This window comes from Simochromis diagramma, unplaced genomic scaffold (assembly GCF_900408965.1).
Source record: "Simochromis diagramma unplaced genomic scaffold, fSimDia1.1 OVJJ01000816.1, whole genome shotgun sequence".
NCBI lineage: Eukaryota > Metazoa > Chordata > Actinopteri > Cichliformes > Cichlidae > Simochromis > Simochromis diagramma.
The window spans coordinates 14,057,640-14,075,364 of NW_024386908.1; the positions used below are offsets into that span (position 1 = coordinate 14,057,640).

Genomic DNA, 17,725 nt, shown 5'->3' on the forward strand with positions numbered 1-17,725 from the left:
CGTTTCAGGATTCGGGATATAATTTAACATCCAAAAGATTTATTTCAACTGCAAGGAAAAAGTTCTAGTTAGAGTGTTAACTTAAAAGAAAGAATTTTTTTACTTTGATTAGCCACAACATTAACAAACAATTTCCAAATCCTGTACTAACCCTCACTTGTCAGTGGTCTTATTACTACTTTATTATTACCTTATTACCTATATACCACAAGCCTCACTTAATTTGTGAGTTTTAAAAGACGTCATGCAAGGGAATTCATTTTTAAAAAAGCTCTTAAATTCTTTTTAAAGTACACTAAAAGTTAGAAATGATCCCCAACCATCCCTTGGCAAATTTTGTGCTTTATGACACATACATATTTTTGGATAATTTTCCCTTTTCATATGTTGACCTCTTACTCCATGTCCCCCTCTTTCCCCTCCAGCGTCTGTCCAATGGCTCTCTGGAGCCGGCCCATGAGGCAAGTCAGGTGGTCGAGCTGCAGGACCTGCTGGAGAAGCAGAACTACGAGTTGGCCCAGATGAAGGAGCGCATGTCCTCCCTCTCCTCCCGGGTTTCCGAGGTGGAGCAGGAGCTCGAGACCGCCCGCAAGGACCTCATCAAGTCAGAGGAGATGAACAACAAGTACCAGAGGGACATCAAAGAGGTCACAGCACAGAAACTGAGCACAGGGGGAAGCATACACACACACATATTCGCATGGGGATAACAGTTGCAAGAGAAACATCAAAGACAGCGAGCAGTGGTCTAAAAACAGCTTCTATTTGCATATGCTCTCACACTCTCCCCAGCTCTTTATTACTCCGTCTTTTTCTCACATAAAAACATGCACATTGACTTGTGAACGTATAAGGTCTTTCATAATGCCTTCATCGGGTGAAGTGAGTTAAGTGAAGAGTCCTTGAAAAATATCTAAATATACACTTCAAATAAACACTTCTCTAGGCCTCAAACTAACACTTAATGTTAAATAAATAACTAACCGTTTGTATTTCTTGAACGGGTTCAAGACTGTTGATGCATGAAGCACAAAAAAAGAGCCAGTTGTGTCCAAAACTGGCAGTTAAGATCCAAATAATAGTCCTATTTAATATATGTCTGTGCAAGGTTAATATCAGTGAAGTGGGCTGGATATGAACATAAGCTGATGCCCCTGTCGCCTGGGGATGAAATTACTATTGATTTCTAACGATGTGGGCAGAGGCAGTTATCGTGGGCTGACAAACATGGCCTTATCAGGCCAATCGTGTTTTATTACCCTGCAATGCCTTCTCTTACAGCAGCAGTTTATTTAGTGTTCTAAGAATAACTGTTATTATTTGTATGGTTTGGAAACAATGGGTGCTACCGCAAGTTTGTGTCTGAAGCAATTCTCCATGGAGGAAATTAAGTCTGAGAAATTCCATGATAATGTTGCCTCTGTTCATGACAGCAGCGCATGTTTGTATTTTATGAGGCTTTATTTGTTATTAACTTTTGTGCACATTCTAGGGATAAAAGTTTGATTTTGCAGACTTGCAGTCTGCTTTCTGTGTGCATTCCAGGAAGTGGTTGAAGAATCTCTAATTCATTTCAGTTCATTTCAGTTTTACTTACTCAGTGCCAATTAACAATAATGGTGAGCTCAAGGTTCTTTATATTGTAAAGTAAAGACCCTGCAATATCTGTATATCTGCAATATCTATCCATTCACTGTCTGCTGCTTATCCTGGCCTAAGTAGAGACACCCAGACTCCTTTACTTCTTCCAGGAAAAACTGATGACATTTCTTCACTGTATACTGGGTCTAGTCTGAGGCGTCCTCCTGGTAGGACATGTCTAAAAACCTTATTTAGAAGGTGCCCAGGAGACATCCTAGTCATCCCTGAACCACCTCAGCTGTCTCCTTTCAGTGTTTCGATGTGGAAGCTTAGTGGCTCTAGGTGCTGAATGCCCAAGCACCCTATCACTTAAGGGAGGGTCCAGACACCCTATAGAGTTTTCATCTGGTTCTGATATTAAAGTAGTGTACAAATTCCATGTGTGCAAAGCAGCAGGAGAAAATATTACACCCAAAGTTGATGTTATATTAAGTCTTTTTTTGTGTGTCTATATACAGGCCATGTGTCAGAAAGAAGACATGGAGGAACGGATTGTCACGCTGGAGAAACGTTACCTGAGTGCCCAAAGAGAAGCCACCTCTGTGCATGACATCAATGACAAACTGGAGAACGAGTTGGCCAATAAGGAGGCATTCCTCAGACAGGTCTGTAAAGTCCACTCCAGGGTTAGTGTGAGCCATGTAATCACATTAATCAGCTCTCTGGGATTACTATTTTCTTCCAAAAAATGGGTCCAGATGGCAGCTGCAGTGCAAGATTCATTACTGTATGATCAGTCGTATTTTTCTTACTGGATTCAGAAAAGAATCAGCCAGGAAAAATGTGTAAGATGGTTCCTGTCAGTTAACATAGTCCTTTGAGCAGTTCCACAGAGGTCTGGCATTGAGAAAACCTCTTCACATCGTAGTAGATAATGTAAGAGGAAATTACTACTGGGGAAGAAATTTTATAAATGTTTACTTTGTGCAGATGCACATGGCTCACATGTGATTTCTTCATAATTGACATAATGCTGCAGAATATGGTCAAGCGATTGTACAGATTTACTCTCCTTTTAATTATTCTTTGTGATTCATTGCAGCCAATTAGATAAATTGCATGGCCATAGAAGATCTAGTGGCATTTTTATGAGTAAAGGCTTAAACACTGTCTGGGCTCTGGAAGAATAGAAAGAATTTCTGATATGAGTAGAAGTAATTAGAGTGACACCATCAGTCCCTGTTTGGATTTACTGTGTGGAAAGTTATTTAGACACTAATTTATATTTTAGTTATAATTCTCAACAATTTTCTTTAGCATAATATTTACTTTAGACGTGTACATCACAACTACAGTGACTATTTAAATCAATTGTGAAATCCCCTAGACCAGTTAATCTGGGGGTACCTTAAAGACGAGACATCACCTGGTGATCACTGGTCATGAGGGAAAATATATATTTTCCACAACCAGATATAAGTGGTTACTGGTTGTCGCCAAGGAAATGTGGTCACAAATACGACGTTGCTCCATGTGATTGCTTTGGTTGCAATTTCATGCTAGCAACTACCAGAAACAATTCGACAGATTGGAGAATACACATTTTTTCATAGCAGATGAAAGTTGCCGGCGTCTGCCTGATCAGTCTCTCGTCCTGCGTGGGCTTTAGCCATGAGTTTCAAAGCGACTGGCAACCATTTCCACCACATTTTTCATTTGCAACTGGTGGTTGCCATTTAGGTACTAACTGATCTCTGGGCCTGTGTGACTGAGCCTAACCTGAAACAAACACAATTTAAAATCTAAAACCTGAACAAATTTGAGAAGAAAATTTAACTGTTGACTAAAAGTAAAAGAGCAATAGAAAGAGACAGTCAAAACAAAGAAATAAGAAAATATATTTAGATGAAAGCAAAAAATGGCACAGTGGGTTATTAGAAAAGCTAATAATATGAAATATGTTAAAACTGTTTGCTAAACGTATAAAACATTGAAATGGTTAGCTCACAGTGTAAGTACATGAAATTGTGATATAAAATCATGACAAAAGATCAAAATAATTGAAACAGTTAGCTAAAATTCTGAAACCAGGTGGAAATTATTAGCTAAAACTTTAACTGTTGAATTTGTTAGCTAAACGTACTGGATAAACAGTTAAAAAAGCTAGCTAAAAAACAGATTTAAAAAAGTAGTTCTAACTAAAGATATAAACTGTTTGAATGGCTGAAATAAAAACTCAATACTTGGCACTAAACTAGTAAGAGTGTTTGCTAATCATAAGTATATAGTTAACAGAATGTAATCGCTAAAAGTAAATGGTAAGCTAATTTCATCCTGCCAGATGATTACATAGGGTGGGGGTTGTTAACCTTTGCTAGCCAGTCATTTTTCACTCAGGAAATGTGTATGAAGCCACAACTTCATACACACTTATGTATTTACAGCCATGACGTTTACAAGGGAAAGGGTCTATGCAAGGGGTATGCTTGAACTCCTGCTACCATACATAAACAGACTTTTTTGGTAAATATATGCACAAAGTTTCACTTGCTATTGTACTGGGCTCTGGCTGCTGATGTCTGAAGATTACTTGGTATAGAGACATGAAGGGATGAGAAGAAATAGCAAGCAAAATGGCAAAAAGGATGGGTAGTAGGATACCTAGGGAGGATATAATAAACAAAAACAAACTGTCATGTTTCCCCTGTGTCATCTCAAGCACGTGGGATGGCGATATGGGTTGAGGCAGAAAATATCACTGACACACAACACAAAGTATACTTGGCCTGCTAGAGTCTAATTATTGCACGCTGAGCTGCCAGGCCCGGAGCTTCAGGGACCAGAGCATCTGTCGCCGATGGCAAAGGCTGCCAAGCCAGTCCTTAAATAAGTCTTAAAACTGATCCCAAGCTAGTGAGGGAGAAAATTCTTACTGTCCAATGGGGAAGCAAGTCACTTGTTTCCAGTTTCATTTAATGCTAAGTTTGAGTTCCATCTTAATGATAGCAAGTACCAGCTGAATGCCTAATCAGGATCTGCATCAGCTGTCTATAAGTTGCCAGTGTCACTCTTGGCAGTGCAGACTCTGACTCTGCTATTCTAAAGAAGAGATGAGGCACACTGCCAGAGTCCCCCTCTGAAAGACAAACATTTGTGATTCTATTTTCTAACAGGCAATTATGCTCTGCTGACACTGAATAGGAAGAAGGAAGAGAATCACATTTATAGAGTTCATTTTCGTTATACTCTGTTAACAAGGACAGCATTGGAACACACTGAAAACTCTTTCATTCAAATAGTGTAGTGTTCTAATAATCTGCTCATACTTTAATTTGTCATTGCTAGGGTTTGTTGTTATTGCAAGCAAAACACTATTCTGGATTTCTTTTCTGGATGATGTATGGTCAAAGCATTGGAAGGTAATTTATTGAATAAATCTCCTGTGTAATCATTTATCATTCTTTCTTTCAGCATTAAGCATTCCTGCAAATTTATTGGCTTCAAGGCAATAAGTTAGAACCCAGATTTAAGCTAAGTGCAGATCCTTAGTTGGTTTAGAGTGTTTAAATTTATTTCAGTGGTTGTGTCTCAGGAGGTAGAGCAGGTCATCAGGAGGTTGGTAGTTTAATCTCTGGCTGGTCCAATTCGCATCCAAAGTATCTGTGTGCAGGATACAGAACCCCAGGTTGCTCACAGATGCATCCATTGGAATTTGAATGTGTGTGAATGTTAAATAGAAACCACTTACATGTCGATGCAGTGCTACTGTGAATGTAACATGTTGTATAGAGTGCTCAAGTAGAATAGATAAGCGCTATATAAGAACCAGTTCAGTACATTAACTTTGACTGTCGACTAATGTGACTCTTTTCCTCACAACGTGCACATTTATATTTTTTGTTTACTTTTGGCTGCAATCCCTCCACAAAATCTGCAGGAAGTCAGATACAAAATCTCATAAGTCTCGTTGTTCAACAATCAGCTAATGTCTTTGCTGTCTGTGGTGTTTGAGTGCAGATGGAGGAGAAGAACAGACAACTACAGGAGAGGTTGGAGCTTGCAGAACAGAAACTCCAGCAGACCATGAGGAAGGCTGAGACACTCCCGGAGGTAGAGGCCGAACTAGCCCAGAGGATAGCAGCTCTCACCAAGGTAAGCGCACACGTTTGTACATATTGTACATTAACACACATGCTGTTGACGTATTCCCACAGATGCCCTCGTTTTTTTTCTGTACATTTGTGTAAGTGTCCACGTGGTGTCATGACGTTTCAACATGTTCCTCTCCTCTTCCTCGGCCACATAGTCTGACTCCAGCTCCTCTTCCTCTCCTGATGATTATCACTTTGTAATGGAAGCTAAACTCCAAGACATGAACTCCATTCTTAGGAAGGTAGTTCCACAGGGCATCACAGCTATTGCCAACTCCAATAGAGAACAGATATCATTCATTTATCTTATTAGTGTTTTGTGGCGGGCGTGTTTACTGGGATTCTGCTCTGGCTGTTCTACCACCATGGGACAGCTGCATGGCACTTCTGGCTGGAGCTCATACTTGGCAGTGCTGGAGCAGCTCTCTTCCTCTTTCATTCTGTCTTTTGGTGGCCTTGTTCTCCATCTTTCTCCTTGTCACTGTTTGTTTCAATCAGCTGTCTTTCCAGTTACGCTTTAAAACATAGATATCCATCTTTGAGTTTGGGGTAGAAGCTTTGGCTTGTGTTGTCGCCACCATTTTTCTTTGTTGGCCCTTAGGCTGTCAAGCACACAGATCATCGTGGCCTCTTTTTTTTTTTTTTTTTTTGTCCTGTCTGTGCTGTGATCCAACTGTAGGCGGAAGAGCGTCACGGGAGCATTGAGGAGCGAATGAGGCACTTGGAATGCCAGCTGGAGGAGAAGAACCAGGAGCTGCTGAGGGTGAGTCACTGCGGAGGCGTTGTGCCAAGCAGCGTTAACCAGGCAGCCACTTCTGCATGAGCAAGACAGCTTGAAGCGACTGCAACTGATGGCACACTGTCTGATTTATCACCAATGAAGCTTGACCAAATGGGTGTTTCACGTACTCTGCTGATATAATGGTTTGCAAAATACTCACAAATGATGCAAATGAGTAATTCTAAAAGACGTTAGTGTTTTCACGTCACACTTTAGTGTATGATAGCAAATTCAAGCGAGAATGCTGTCTGTATGAAGATGTTTAACCTCATGAGTCATTTTCAAAGTTTTTTTGTTGTTGTTTTCCTTATTTGAAAAATGCAATAGTGGGCAATCTTTCCAACAGCAGTCATATAGTACAGAGAAAACCCCAACTGTCAAATGACCCCTTTGAGAAAGCACTTGGCAACAGTGGGAAGGAAAAACTCCTTTTTAATAGGAAGAAACCTCCAGCAGAGCCAGGTTCAGGGAGGGGCAGCCGTCTGCCATGACTAGCCGGTGGTGATGGGAGGGAGAAAGGATAAAAGATACACTGTGGATGGGAGCCAGAAATTGATAATAGCTAATTATTAAATGCAGTGGTGTATAAATATACAGTGAGTGAAAAAGAAACACTCCCAGTGCATCATAGGAATCCCCCAGCAGCTTAGGCCTTTTGCAGGGAGGATCACCTGATGCAGCCCTAATGATGTTCTTTATCAAAAATGAAAGTTTTAAGCCTAATCTTAGAAGTGGAGAGGGTATCTGTCTCCCGAATTCAAATTGGAAGCTAATTCCACAGAAGAGGGCCTGAAAGCTGAAGGCTCTGCCTCTCATTCTACTTTTAAATATCCTACAAACCAGCAGTTTGAGAACAAAGTGCTCTGCTGGGTTCATAAGGTACTATGAGGTCTTTAAGATAACATGGGGCCTGATTATTCAAGACCTTGTATGTGAGGAGAAGGATTTTCTATTCAATTTTTTATTTAAAAGGGAGTCAAGAATAGCCATTGTGGGAGAAATAGCTGTGTATTATTCAGCATGTAAAAAATAAATATAAAAATGAGGAGGCTTAATCAGATTTCAGTTTGACCAATCTCCCACTCAGTGTCCTCTTCTCATGCACTATTGCATTGCTTCCAGTACTGCTGTTAATTTTAGATTGTCACTTGGAATTCCCGTACTGATCGCGGCACTCCACTCATGTGTCAAACTAACCCAACTTTCATCCGGATACAGTAATACTCCCTGGTGAGGTCTCCAGCAATAACCCAGGGACCAAACAGCAGTTTTCGGTGGAACTGTTGCTCAGTGGCCAAGCCTGAAGCTAGTGCATAAGGTCAGAAGGCCAACAAGGAGTATACTCGTCCTTTGTGTCGACATTCACGGGTTTGTGCATTCTGGATTTGTCCTCGAGGCTGTCAATGCAGAGTTCTGGTGTAGCATCCTGAGGCATTTATCAGAAAACATGTGTGACCTTGTTCTATTGTGCGCAGAAACAAGCCAACGCCATCTTTAGTCGCCACCAGCCCCACTCACCAGATTTCACTCCCTGTGATTATTTTTTTTCCTCTAAAATAAAGAAAATTATGTGGCTGTTCAGACAGAGAAGCGGGGATCCAGTGCACAAGTGGTCAGAATCAGACCTCAGAGAGAGATCTAAAGTGCAGCCACACTAGAAGCATAGAAATTTCTTTGAGGTAATCTTTACTGAAATGTGGTGCTTGGGGTTCATTTACATAATCACATAATTTATGATACACTACACTGATTTGTCGAAGTGTTGTCCTCATATAAAGTTCTGATTTTAAACTAAAAATAGAATAGCTGTAAAGGCCATGCAATTAGTTATTCTAGTTCCTGCTGAGAGGCTTTCATCACATCAGAAACAATTTAGACTGATGTCTTATTCTCATACAAATGGGCTTGTTTTGTGTTGGTTTATCTGTATTTTTCTCCTTCAGGCTCGGCAGAGGGAAAAGATGAATGAAGAGCACAATAAGAGACTCTCAGACACAGTGGACAGACTCCTCACTGAGTCCAACGAGCGACTTCAGCTCCACCTGAAGGAGAGAATGGCAGCTCTCGAAGAGAAGGTTAAAAACGCCTGACACGTCAATGGAAACCTGTCAATATCAATTGCATCAAGGTCATTAAAAGATGTATTTTTCTCACTTCTTTACTCCCCCCCCCCTCCTTCTTTGCAGAATATGCTAATCCAAGACTCGGAAACTTACAGAAAACAGTACGAGGAGTCAATCCAAGAAAAAGTAGGTTGTAGAGATCGAGAAATGATTACCCCCTGTTTCAAAATGTCTACATTTTACATGAGCTTAGTGTAATAATTGACTTTTGAGTACAGCAATAATGAGTTTGGTTATTGGCACTAGTTTAATTTTTTATAAACCTTCAATATTGAAAAGCTCCTGCAAGGGATAGAATAATAAAGTGGCTACTGAAAACAGTAGAAATTACAACTGTCACCTACTCAGACCTGTAAATGTAATCAGCTCCACATGCTGCAGCCATGTCACTAGTATGACTAGTGGTATAAAGGGGTAGGACAATCATTTCATTTTTTGGGCATGTAATATCACAGACAATGATGTAGAGAAATTGTTTTGTCCAGTCGCAGCTGGCAGAGGATATTGAGAAACTGAGATCGGAGCTCGACCAATTCAGATTGAGGGCAGGCTCCCTCACAGAACCCACGCTGTCACGGTAGGTCGGTTTAATGTGTGTGAGTGTATCCGGATGTAAGACGCAGTTTGTAACGTACCTCCACATGTATATACTGCATCAGTTGCTGCTTTTGGACCACCATATTGGACAGGGGGAGAAATAGGCTTCCTCTTTTTTCTTGTCTTTCACAATAAAAGCTTACAGTTGCTTTAATAGCAATCTTTGACACATTCCAGGAGCCAAATAAAATCATCTTTGGTTTTAATCACTGTTGAATAGATTTTTTTTCCCTTAATAAATAACATTTTTCTGGTTTTTATTTGAGAATGATTAATTTATATCACTAATTAAATTAATTTGTGGGATTGTAAAATTCAGACAACACATTTTAATCAATTCAATTAGAATAAACTTGCTGTTAAATTTAAATCGGAATTAAAAAACTAAGCTTTATAACTAACTTTAGATGGACAAAGTAAAAAACTGGCCAGAAACATATTCTGTATGTATTTTAGGAGCTATATAAAACCATTAATCACATTCCTTGTTAATCAAATAATATCACTTGTGTTCAGTTGCATGTCGGGGCTGCAGCCCTCATTTGTGGCCAGTGACATTTGCCTCCACTGGCAACAACATCAACATTTAAGTGTCCAGTCAACTATTCATAACAATCCCTAATCACTATGTATGTCTAAATGTATTTTCCTTATCAAAATTTATAGTTATTCAAAAATAGACAAGCCTGCAATGTTTAGATAAGCAAACGGTGAGCTATTTTGAGTTTAGAATCTGTCCATTTACTACCACAAGAAGTCTGTCATACATTATGTGTGATTCAACAATTTGATTCATGAACTTTCAAATAAATCTAATTTTACTATATGTTTTTTAGACTTTACTAGGAGAATAAAGACAAGGAATGTATGTTTCTGTTGCTGAGGAAGCTTGTCAGTCAAGTGCTTCTCAGAAATGGGCTAAAGAAAAAAAAAAATTGGCTTGTTCAGTGGGAGCACGGTGATCCCTGAACATTAGTTGGTTCTGTGTCCAAACGTTAGTGTTGGATACACGACGTATTACAAGGTGAGCAAATGACTCAAGAAAAACGTGGATGCTGTGAAAACATCTGCAACATAAAGAAGATGTGTTACACTAGACATGCAATAAAAGGCCACGAGAGATTCAGATTTAGTCTAATGTGTGTGTTTATGGAACAGGAAGCAAAGAGAGGCAAATAGATACTCAGTCTCCAGGAGCTTTCCTGTTATTTTATCCTTCTGTGAAAACTACTTGCTCTGTTACACTATTGTTAGAAACACTGGTATAATGGAACTTTTGGCATCTATTTTTGGATATTTTCTGGTTTCCATTTCATGCTGCTTGAAGTTCTAATCTTACAAAGCTGACGTGTTGACAGTGGCAGCCTTAATCTCTTCCAAAGACAAACAATTTGCAGCCATAGAAGCATGCATAACAAGCTCTTATCCTTCAAGAAGTACACTTTGCACCTCCTCACTGTGACTAATAGGTACGCTTGAGGTATCAAAATATAACATCTGACTGGTTTCCTGCTTGTGTAACTAATCGGTACTGCAAGTTTTCTTGCTGTGTCTTATCTACTGGCAATCTGCTTTACGACCCAAACAAAATCACTGCTAACGATTGTGTTTGAAGGATTTGCTTTAACAGGTTCAGATATTATTCATCTGTCATATGAAAAACACAAAATCTGTAACCAAGCATTTTGCGTTTAGCTTCAATAATACTCATACAAGTTGTTTCCCAGATCCCATCTGGACACATCAGCTGAGCTTCGATTCTCTTTGGGATCTCTGGCTGAAACCCAGTCGGACCACTACCGCTCAGCAAAGGTCATCCATCGACAAAGGAGAGGTCGAATAGGTCTGCGAGAAACCAAGGTGAGGAATAACATCTGGTTTGTCTGCCTTTCAATCTTACTTATATTTAAATGTTTCTATTTTAAAAACATCTAAGAGCTTCTTTAGTGGTCTGTCAATGAACAGTGTCAGCTTTAACGCAGTGAGTTAAATTTAGATACTGGAGAAGTTCCAGTTTGGCAAATCCAACAGGGACTAAAATATTTCAATATACACTCACTGGAAACTTCATTACACCTTCCTAGTACTGGGTTGGGTTGCCTTTATTCTGTATCACATAGATTAAACACGTTGCTAGAAGGACTCCTCAGAGCTTCATACAGCTGCTTCAGATTTGGTGGCTGTAGAGACTTTCTGATTGCTGTAAATTTAGTGTTATGTTTGAGAAACCAGTTTGACCTGATTGAGCTTTGTGACATGAAGCCTATTCCCCATACCATTACACTGATAGCAGCAGTCTGAACTGTTCACACAAGGCGGGATGAATCCATGTTCTGATGTTGTTTGTAACAAATTCTGACCCTGCCATCCTAAAAGTAGCAGCAGAAATCAAGACTCATCAGACTAGAGAACATTTTTCATATCTTCTGTTGTCCAATTTTAATGAGCTCAGGTAAAGTGTAGCCTCGCTTTCTTGTTCTTGACAGGAGTGGGACTCTGTGTGGTCTTCTGCTGCTGTAGCCCATCTGCTTCTAGGCTCTATGTATTGTGCATTCAGAGATGCTTTCCGGCATACCTTGATTGGAATGAAGGGGTTACTGTTAGTGATGCGCACACACTACATTTACCAAATATGATGACCAGAGACAAAGACCTGGCAACAATGTACTGGGTCTGAATTGGGCCTTGAACCTTTAATATAACATTATTGACAGGCTTAATGTGAACATTTTCTGTAGGCTCTTATTTTGGAGGTTTAAAGTTTTTGGATTCTAAATACAGGTTATGGCAATTCAAGTATGAGTGCAGCACACATTATAAATATATAGGATACTGCTTTTAAATGAAACAAAAACCATTTCCATCTTTTGGTGTGTCGCCACTACTACTGCTTAGAGAAGTCATTAAGTCTTATTAGAGTCAGTAATAGGACATAATCAGGGGGAAAAAGCATAAGTGCTTCTCATAAAATTGTATTGCATGACTATGTTTTCAGTTTCCAGTAATGATCTCAAAATATTAGTTCATAACTAATAAGATATTGTTTTGTAGTCACAGTTTCACTCTGTCTCTGTATGCAGGCAAAGTCACTGGGGGAGCCTGAATGGCGCTCACAGCAGTTGGGGGTCCTGGGAGGCCACCACTTTGAGAGCGACACGGAAATGTCTGACATTGACGACGACGATAGGGAGACGTTGTTCAGTTCCATGGACCTGCTGTCTCCCAGTGGTCACTCCGATGCACAAACTCTGGCCATGATGCTTCAGGAGCAGCTGGACGCAATCAACAAGGAGATCCGGTAGCTGACACACGCCGTTGTATAAATTTAATACTGAAGGCCAGATTTCCAGACGTATTGATCCGCCTCCTCGTTCTAAATCCACTTTACTGGAGACCAACTTGATATGTTTTTAAGATCATGTTTGGAAAGACTTTAAAGTTTGGAGCGATATTCTGCTTCCATAACTCCACCTTGTTTGTCCTTGGTTGCTAAAGTAATATTTCACCCAAAAACTCTGCTTTTAGAATTAAAAATTAACACACCCACATTGATTTTGGTTGCCTTGTGTTCAAGCTAGTAACCACAGAAGCAAGATAAAAAGTGCCCTAGAGAAAATGAGCCGCATAGTAATTCACTCTCTAGACAAAATGTGTGTCTGCCGAGCTCACAGGTAAACCACTAAAGGTGTCTGTAGATTACTCTTCCCGTATGTGACCCAAACACTATTCTTGTATGCACTCAGTGTTTTGGGAAATGTGAGGTGCCTCTTGCTTGATAATGCTGTAATTATCTTGTGCCAATAAGTATTCATGACCCCCAGGCACAACTTTACTTACTTCTTTATTTCAAGGGCTGTTAATGTGCCTTGTGGTCTTTGCTAATTTACATCTACATCAAAAGACGCAGCGCTACATTTCTTTTAGAAAGATTTAATGTGGTCCTATTGTGTAAAGTGATCATGAATCTAAAGTGTTGAGCTTTCAGCTAATTACAAAGTTAGATACAGAGTGTGGTTAATTACCCGACTTTTAGCCTTTTAACTCTTTAGTTTGTCCTTTAATTACTTTACCTGATACTGCAGGGACTTAAAGGACTGAGCGTTGCAAATCTGCTGAAATCTACCTTTAAAGAACTTGAAAGCTGAGGCTATTTTTGTAGCAGTATAGCTTCTATATTTTTTGCTTTTTAAGTTAGCTAAAAAATGCACAGCTTGATTCTTTTTTTCTTTTTTTTTTAAGTTTTACATAGAAAAATATTCACAGCATTTTCCTGATACCAGGCTAATCCAGGAAGAGAAGGAGTCAACAGAGCTGCGAGCAGAGGAGATTGAGAACCGAGTGGCCAGCGTTAGCCTCGAGGGTCTAAACCTGGCTCGAATGCACCACCACGGAGCCTCCATCACTGCCTCAGCAACTGCCTCCTCGCTTGCCTCCTCTTCCCCACCCAGCGGACACTCCACACCTAAGCTTGATCCTCGAAGCCCTGCCCGGGACATGGAGCGCATGGGGGTCATGACACTGGTATGTTACATCACCACGTGCGAGACATCTTCTATCATACCATCTACAGATCCTACAACAGACCTCTGTTTACATAATGTATGTTGCATCAATAAATTGCCATCTTTTTACCTGCAAGAGCACCATGTAAACTGTAAATGTGGTCTTTGTTTAGAAGTCTGGGAATAGTAATGCAGTTGGTACAAAATACAGTTTCCCGGCATGTGAAACTTTATTATGTCACCTATTGGTTTTCTTGAAGCCAGATTAAAGTTGCAGAGCAGAGTTGCCAAGTGCTGAGAAGCATTGAGTGTAAAAGTTGCCAAAGCTCCGTTGACTCAATAACTACAGAGTTCCAAACCTCCTCTAGCATTAATATCAGCACAAAAACCGTGCAGTGGGAGCTTCATAGCATGGCTTTCATGGCCGAGCAGCTCGTGTAGGTGTAATGTGTAGGTGGACAGGTCCTTTTCTCAATATGGTTCACATAAAATAATAGAACTTCACTTATCAAAACTGTACCACAGACCTGTTTATCACACAGCAAGCCATATTATTTGTCAGATAACTGTATTGAAAATGCTCTAGAAGGTAGCAACGCAACAAACATATTGGAGAGCTCTCTCGACTATCATCATTCAACCCAGGTGTCTAGTGGGAACAGTGTAAATGTCTTCTTTACCCATGGGATTTCAAAGCAATAAGGCTTTGATTTTATTGATTATTCAACTGACTTGTTTACCAGTCTTTCTTTATTCCTCAGTGCTGATCTCTAAATAGGTGGTCTGGTATTGGGCAATGGCTCATGAGCTTCTAATGGTACATGATATTTCTATAAGTGAGCTAATTGTTTTATTTTTCACCAGCATGCAGGAGTTCAAGTTTTTGTTCATGCTTTAACACGTGGATATTGATAGTTTTTTTTCTGTTTTTCCTTCACCATACAGCCCAGTGATTTGAGGAAACACAGGAGAAAGGTACACACACCAAGAGTTCGCTCAACAGATTTTAAATATGATACCATTTGACTATAACTCAGAGCTGGTTGCAGGAGTGACACCATGAATAAATTGTTGACTTACTAGTGTCCGAGGTCACTTGTAATGCCCCGCCCCTTTGCCCTCATCCCTCAGATAGCAGCAGTGGATGAGGATGGCCGCGAGGACAAGGCCACCATTAAGTGTGAGACATCCCCCCCTCCGACGCCACGCACTGTCCGAATGACACACACACTGCCAGCCTCCTCGCACAACGATGCACGAGGGTAAGTGCCTGCTGTAAGTGAAGGCATTTCTTAAAAAGGTTCTCGATGATGTGTGTTTGTAGATGATGTCATCCTATTCTTGCTTTTGATGAAAATTAGATAGTATACTGCCCAATTAGTACTTGCCAGTTCAGCTGCAATTTGCGCTATGAATAATATTTCAACACCCAAGATATTACAGTACTTCAGTACTTTCTCAATATCTGGATGATTAAAGCTAAAGCACAGCTAAAGTATCACTAAAGTAAAGCTAAAGTATCACTGTTGCAGTGATATCAGATGAGATGAAGCTTCAATAATTTGCATAAAATGCTCAAAAAGTACATTTGCTATAAGCAGCAAATATTCCCGGGATACAACACAAGAAAAAGTCAGTAAACTTTCATTTCAAAAGTTAATAACAGAACGAGTTAGAGTAACACAGCAGGGCATTAAATAAAAGGTACTTGAGATGACAAATATACTTCTTAACATAAGCTTATAATGGAAAACCTTTGATTATCTCATAAAATTAAAATGTTGCACACACTCCTTTTCTGAATACTGTCTGTATGTTTCTGTCCTCAGGATTGTGGCTTCTTTAGAGGCTGAAGCCAGTGCCCTAAGTAGTGTAGCCAGCAGCCAGGACTCCCTCCACAAGCAGCCAAAGAAGAAGGGCATTAAATCCTCCATCGGACGATTATTTGGCAAGAAGGAAAAAGGCCGACTGGCACACCTAGCACACAGACAGGTCATGGTAGATCCACAAGGCGAGTACAGCGCTGGGATATTTTACTTAATACTATTACAATTTGGTCTATTTTGTCTAAAAAAAAAAAAAAACTTTTTAAAAAGCACTCTTAGCTGCAATTTTTGCCAGCTAAGAAGGTCTCTCAGAGTTTACAAACTGGACAGTACTACTTAGAATTCTACTGCTGCAGCTAGTCAACGTATAACTTCATGTTAGCAGCATAAACATACTAAAAATGCATCAGCTTGGCATAGCCACAGTGTCATCACCTACTAGTTTCAATTGTGAAGGCTCTGTTTTATGGCTCAGTTACACTAGAATTAAAATACAAAGGTGGGAAAATGATTGGAGGTTGCCCTGTTGCATTTAGGTTTTTTTTGTATTCATTGAACGAATGGAAGTAGTTGTAGTGACCAAGTGGTCAAGAGATTGAGTGTGCAACACCCTCAGCAACCTGGATGACTACTTTCAGTCACAACTGGGGGCGACTGGGGACAGGTTGCCTCCCATCTTTAACCTCTGCAAACAATTGCGGACTGCAGTCACTCTCAGACAGAATGGCAAAGGTTTGCAAACAATATATTATAAATGCAGACAGACATTCACATTGCAGTCTGTCTCTTTGTAGTAGATGAATTTATTTAACTGGTTGCCAACTAAAAATACAAATACACTATTTATTTATGTATTTATTTATTCATTCATTCATTCATTCATATTAACAGTATCTGATTATATTCACTTAAATCCATTTGTTCTCCACAGCAACAATGATGGATTCAGACATGGCGGGCCAGGACATGGGGGTGAGCAAGTTGGGCACTCAGGCTGAGAAGGACCGCAGATTGAAAAAGAAGTAAGCTTTTATCCTAAGTGCCACTTCACTACAACATTTTGAGGTGGAGTTAGTATCATTATAGTCCCTTAATGCACACCCAGCAGTATCCATTTAATATAATAACACAGACATTTAGGTACCCTGTGAGAAGAAACATTTTCTTTGGAAACAATCCAACTCAAACCTTCTTGAGAATTCCCACTCACTGCTACATTGCAGTATATAAACCAGTCTGAACATGGTATAGAGACAATGGCTACACCCTCCTTTTCCTGGGTTTGCCTTTAACCTCTTTTCTTTCACTGTATATTCTACCATAACCGATTTAATCCTGAGAACAGGATCAATACAAAGCAGAAGCTCGATCAGTATCCACGAGCACAGATCAGCCCCATTGTATTCAGACACACAGCCAAAGTCACACTATTGATCCAGGCTAAAAAGCCAATTAATCGCACAAAGGTTCTTTGTCACTTTGGAAGCTATAGATGGCTTTCCTAACACACCACCCATAGATTACACTCAGACACATTAGGTGCCTTCTTGGGGGGAAGAAACAAAAGGGAAACCCCTTCACACATCGGCTCTCTCAGCTGGAGTGTTTCAGAATAAATGTGCGTGTATGTTCGTGTGTGTGTGCGCATTTGCCATGCCTCAGTGCCAAATGATGAATGTCATTTGCTCGAAGTGCACATTGAGTTGTCATGACGGATAACTTTGCCTCCCATGTAGTTTGGTCAATAGAGATTACTGTTGTTCCGTATGTTGACAAATGTGTTGTTTTCCTTCCACTGCACCGACTTCTTCATAGCAGTGTCCGGGATTCAGACCACACGCCACCACCTTGCATCTTGGTGCCTCCTCCTCCTCCTCACTGCATGCCATTAAGCTGCCTGCACTATTTCCATTTCAGCATCTTGGTTGATCAGTACTGCTGTGATCTCATTGTTGGTGTGTTTTGTTTTCCTTCAAGAGGTAACAACAAGTATCTGAATGTAACTGAGCATTTGAATGTAAGGCCATGGAGGGGAGGGTCTTGCTGTGTTTCAGTGCATTTCTCATTTCTTCTGCTGCACGAGATGTGATCAGGACTGCATTGTAGAAGATGACTTTTTTGGACTGCTCTACAGATGCTCCTGTTAAAGAATGTCCTCCATTGT

General features: G+C 40.1%; 1 protein-coding gene across 1 annotated transcript in view; it reads left to right on the forward strand.

Annotated features, from left to right (window-relative positions):
* The window catches only part of ppfia2 (PTPRF interacting protein alpha 2), a 180,950-nt gene that overhangs the window by 145,419 nt on the left and 17,806 nt on the right, over positions 1-17,725 (forward strand). The window contains 15 exon segments of the mRNA XM_040035557.1: positions 426-647; positions 2,100-2,246; positions 5,599-5,733; positions 5,888-5,974; positions 6,412-6,495; positions 8,457-8,588; positions 8,700-8,762; positions 9,122-9,213; positions 10,961-11,093; positions 12,314-12,531; positions 13,514-13,754; positions 14,681-14,710; positions 14,867-14,997; positions 15,565-15,746; positions 16,493-16,583. Of these exon segments, the coding sequence (XP_039891491.1) occupies positions 426-647; positions 2,100-2,246; positions 5,599-5,733; positions 5,888-5,974; positions 6,412-6,495; positions 8,457-8,588; positions 8,700-8,762; positions 9,122-9,213; positions 10,961-11,093; positions 12,314-12,531; positions 13,514-13,754; positions 14,681-14,710; positions 14,867-14,997; positions 15,565-15,746; positions 16,493-16,583 (1,988 nt within the window).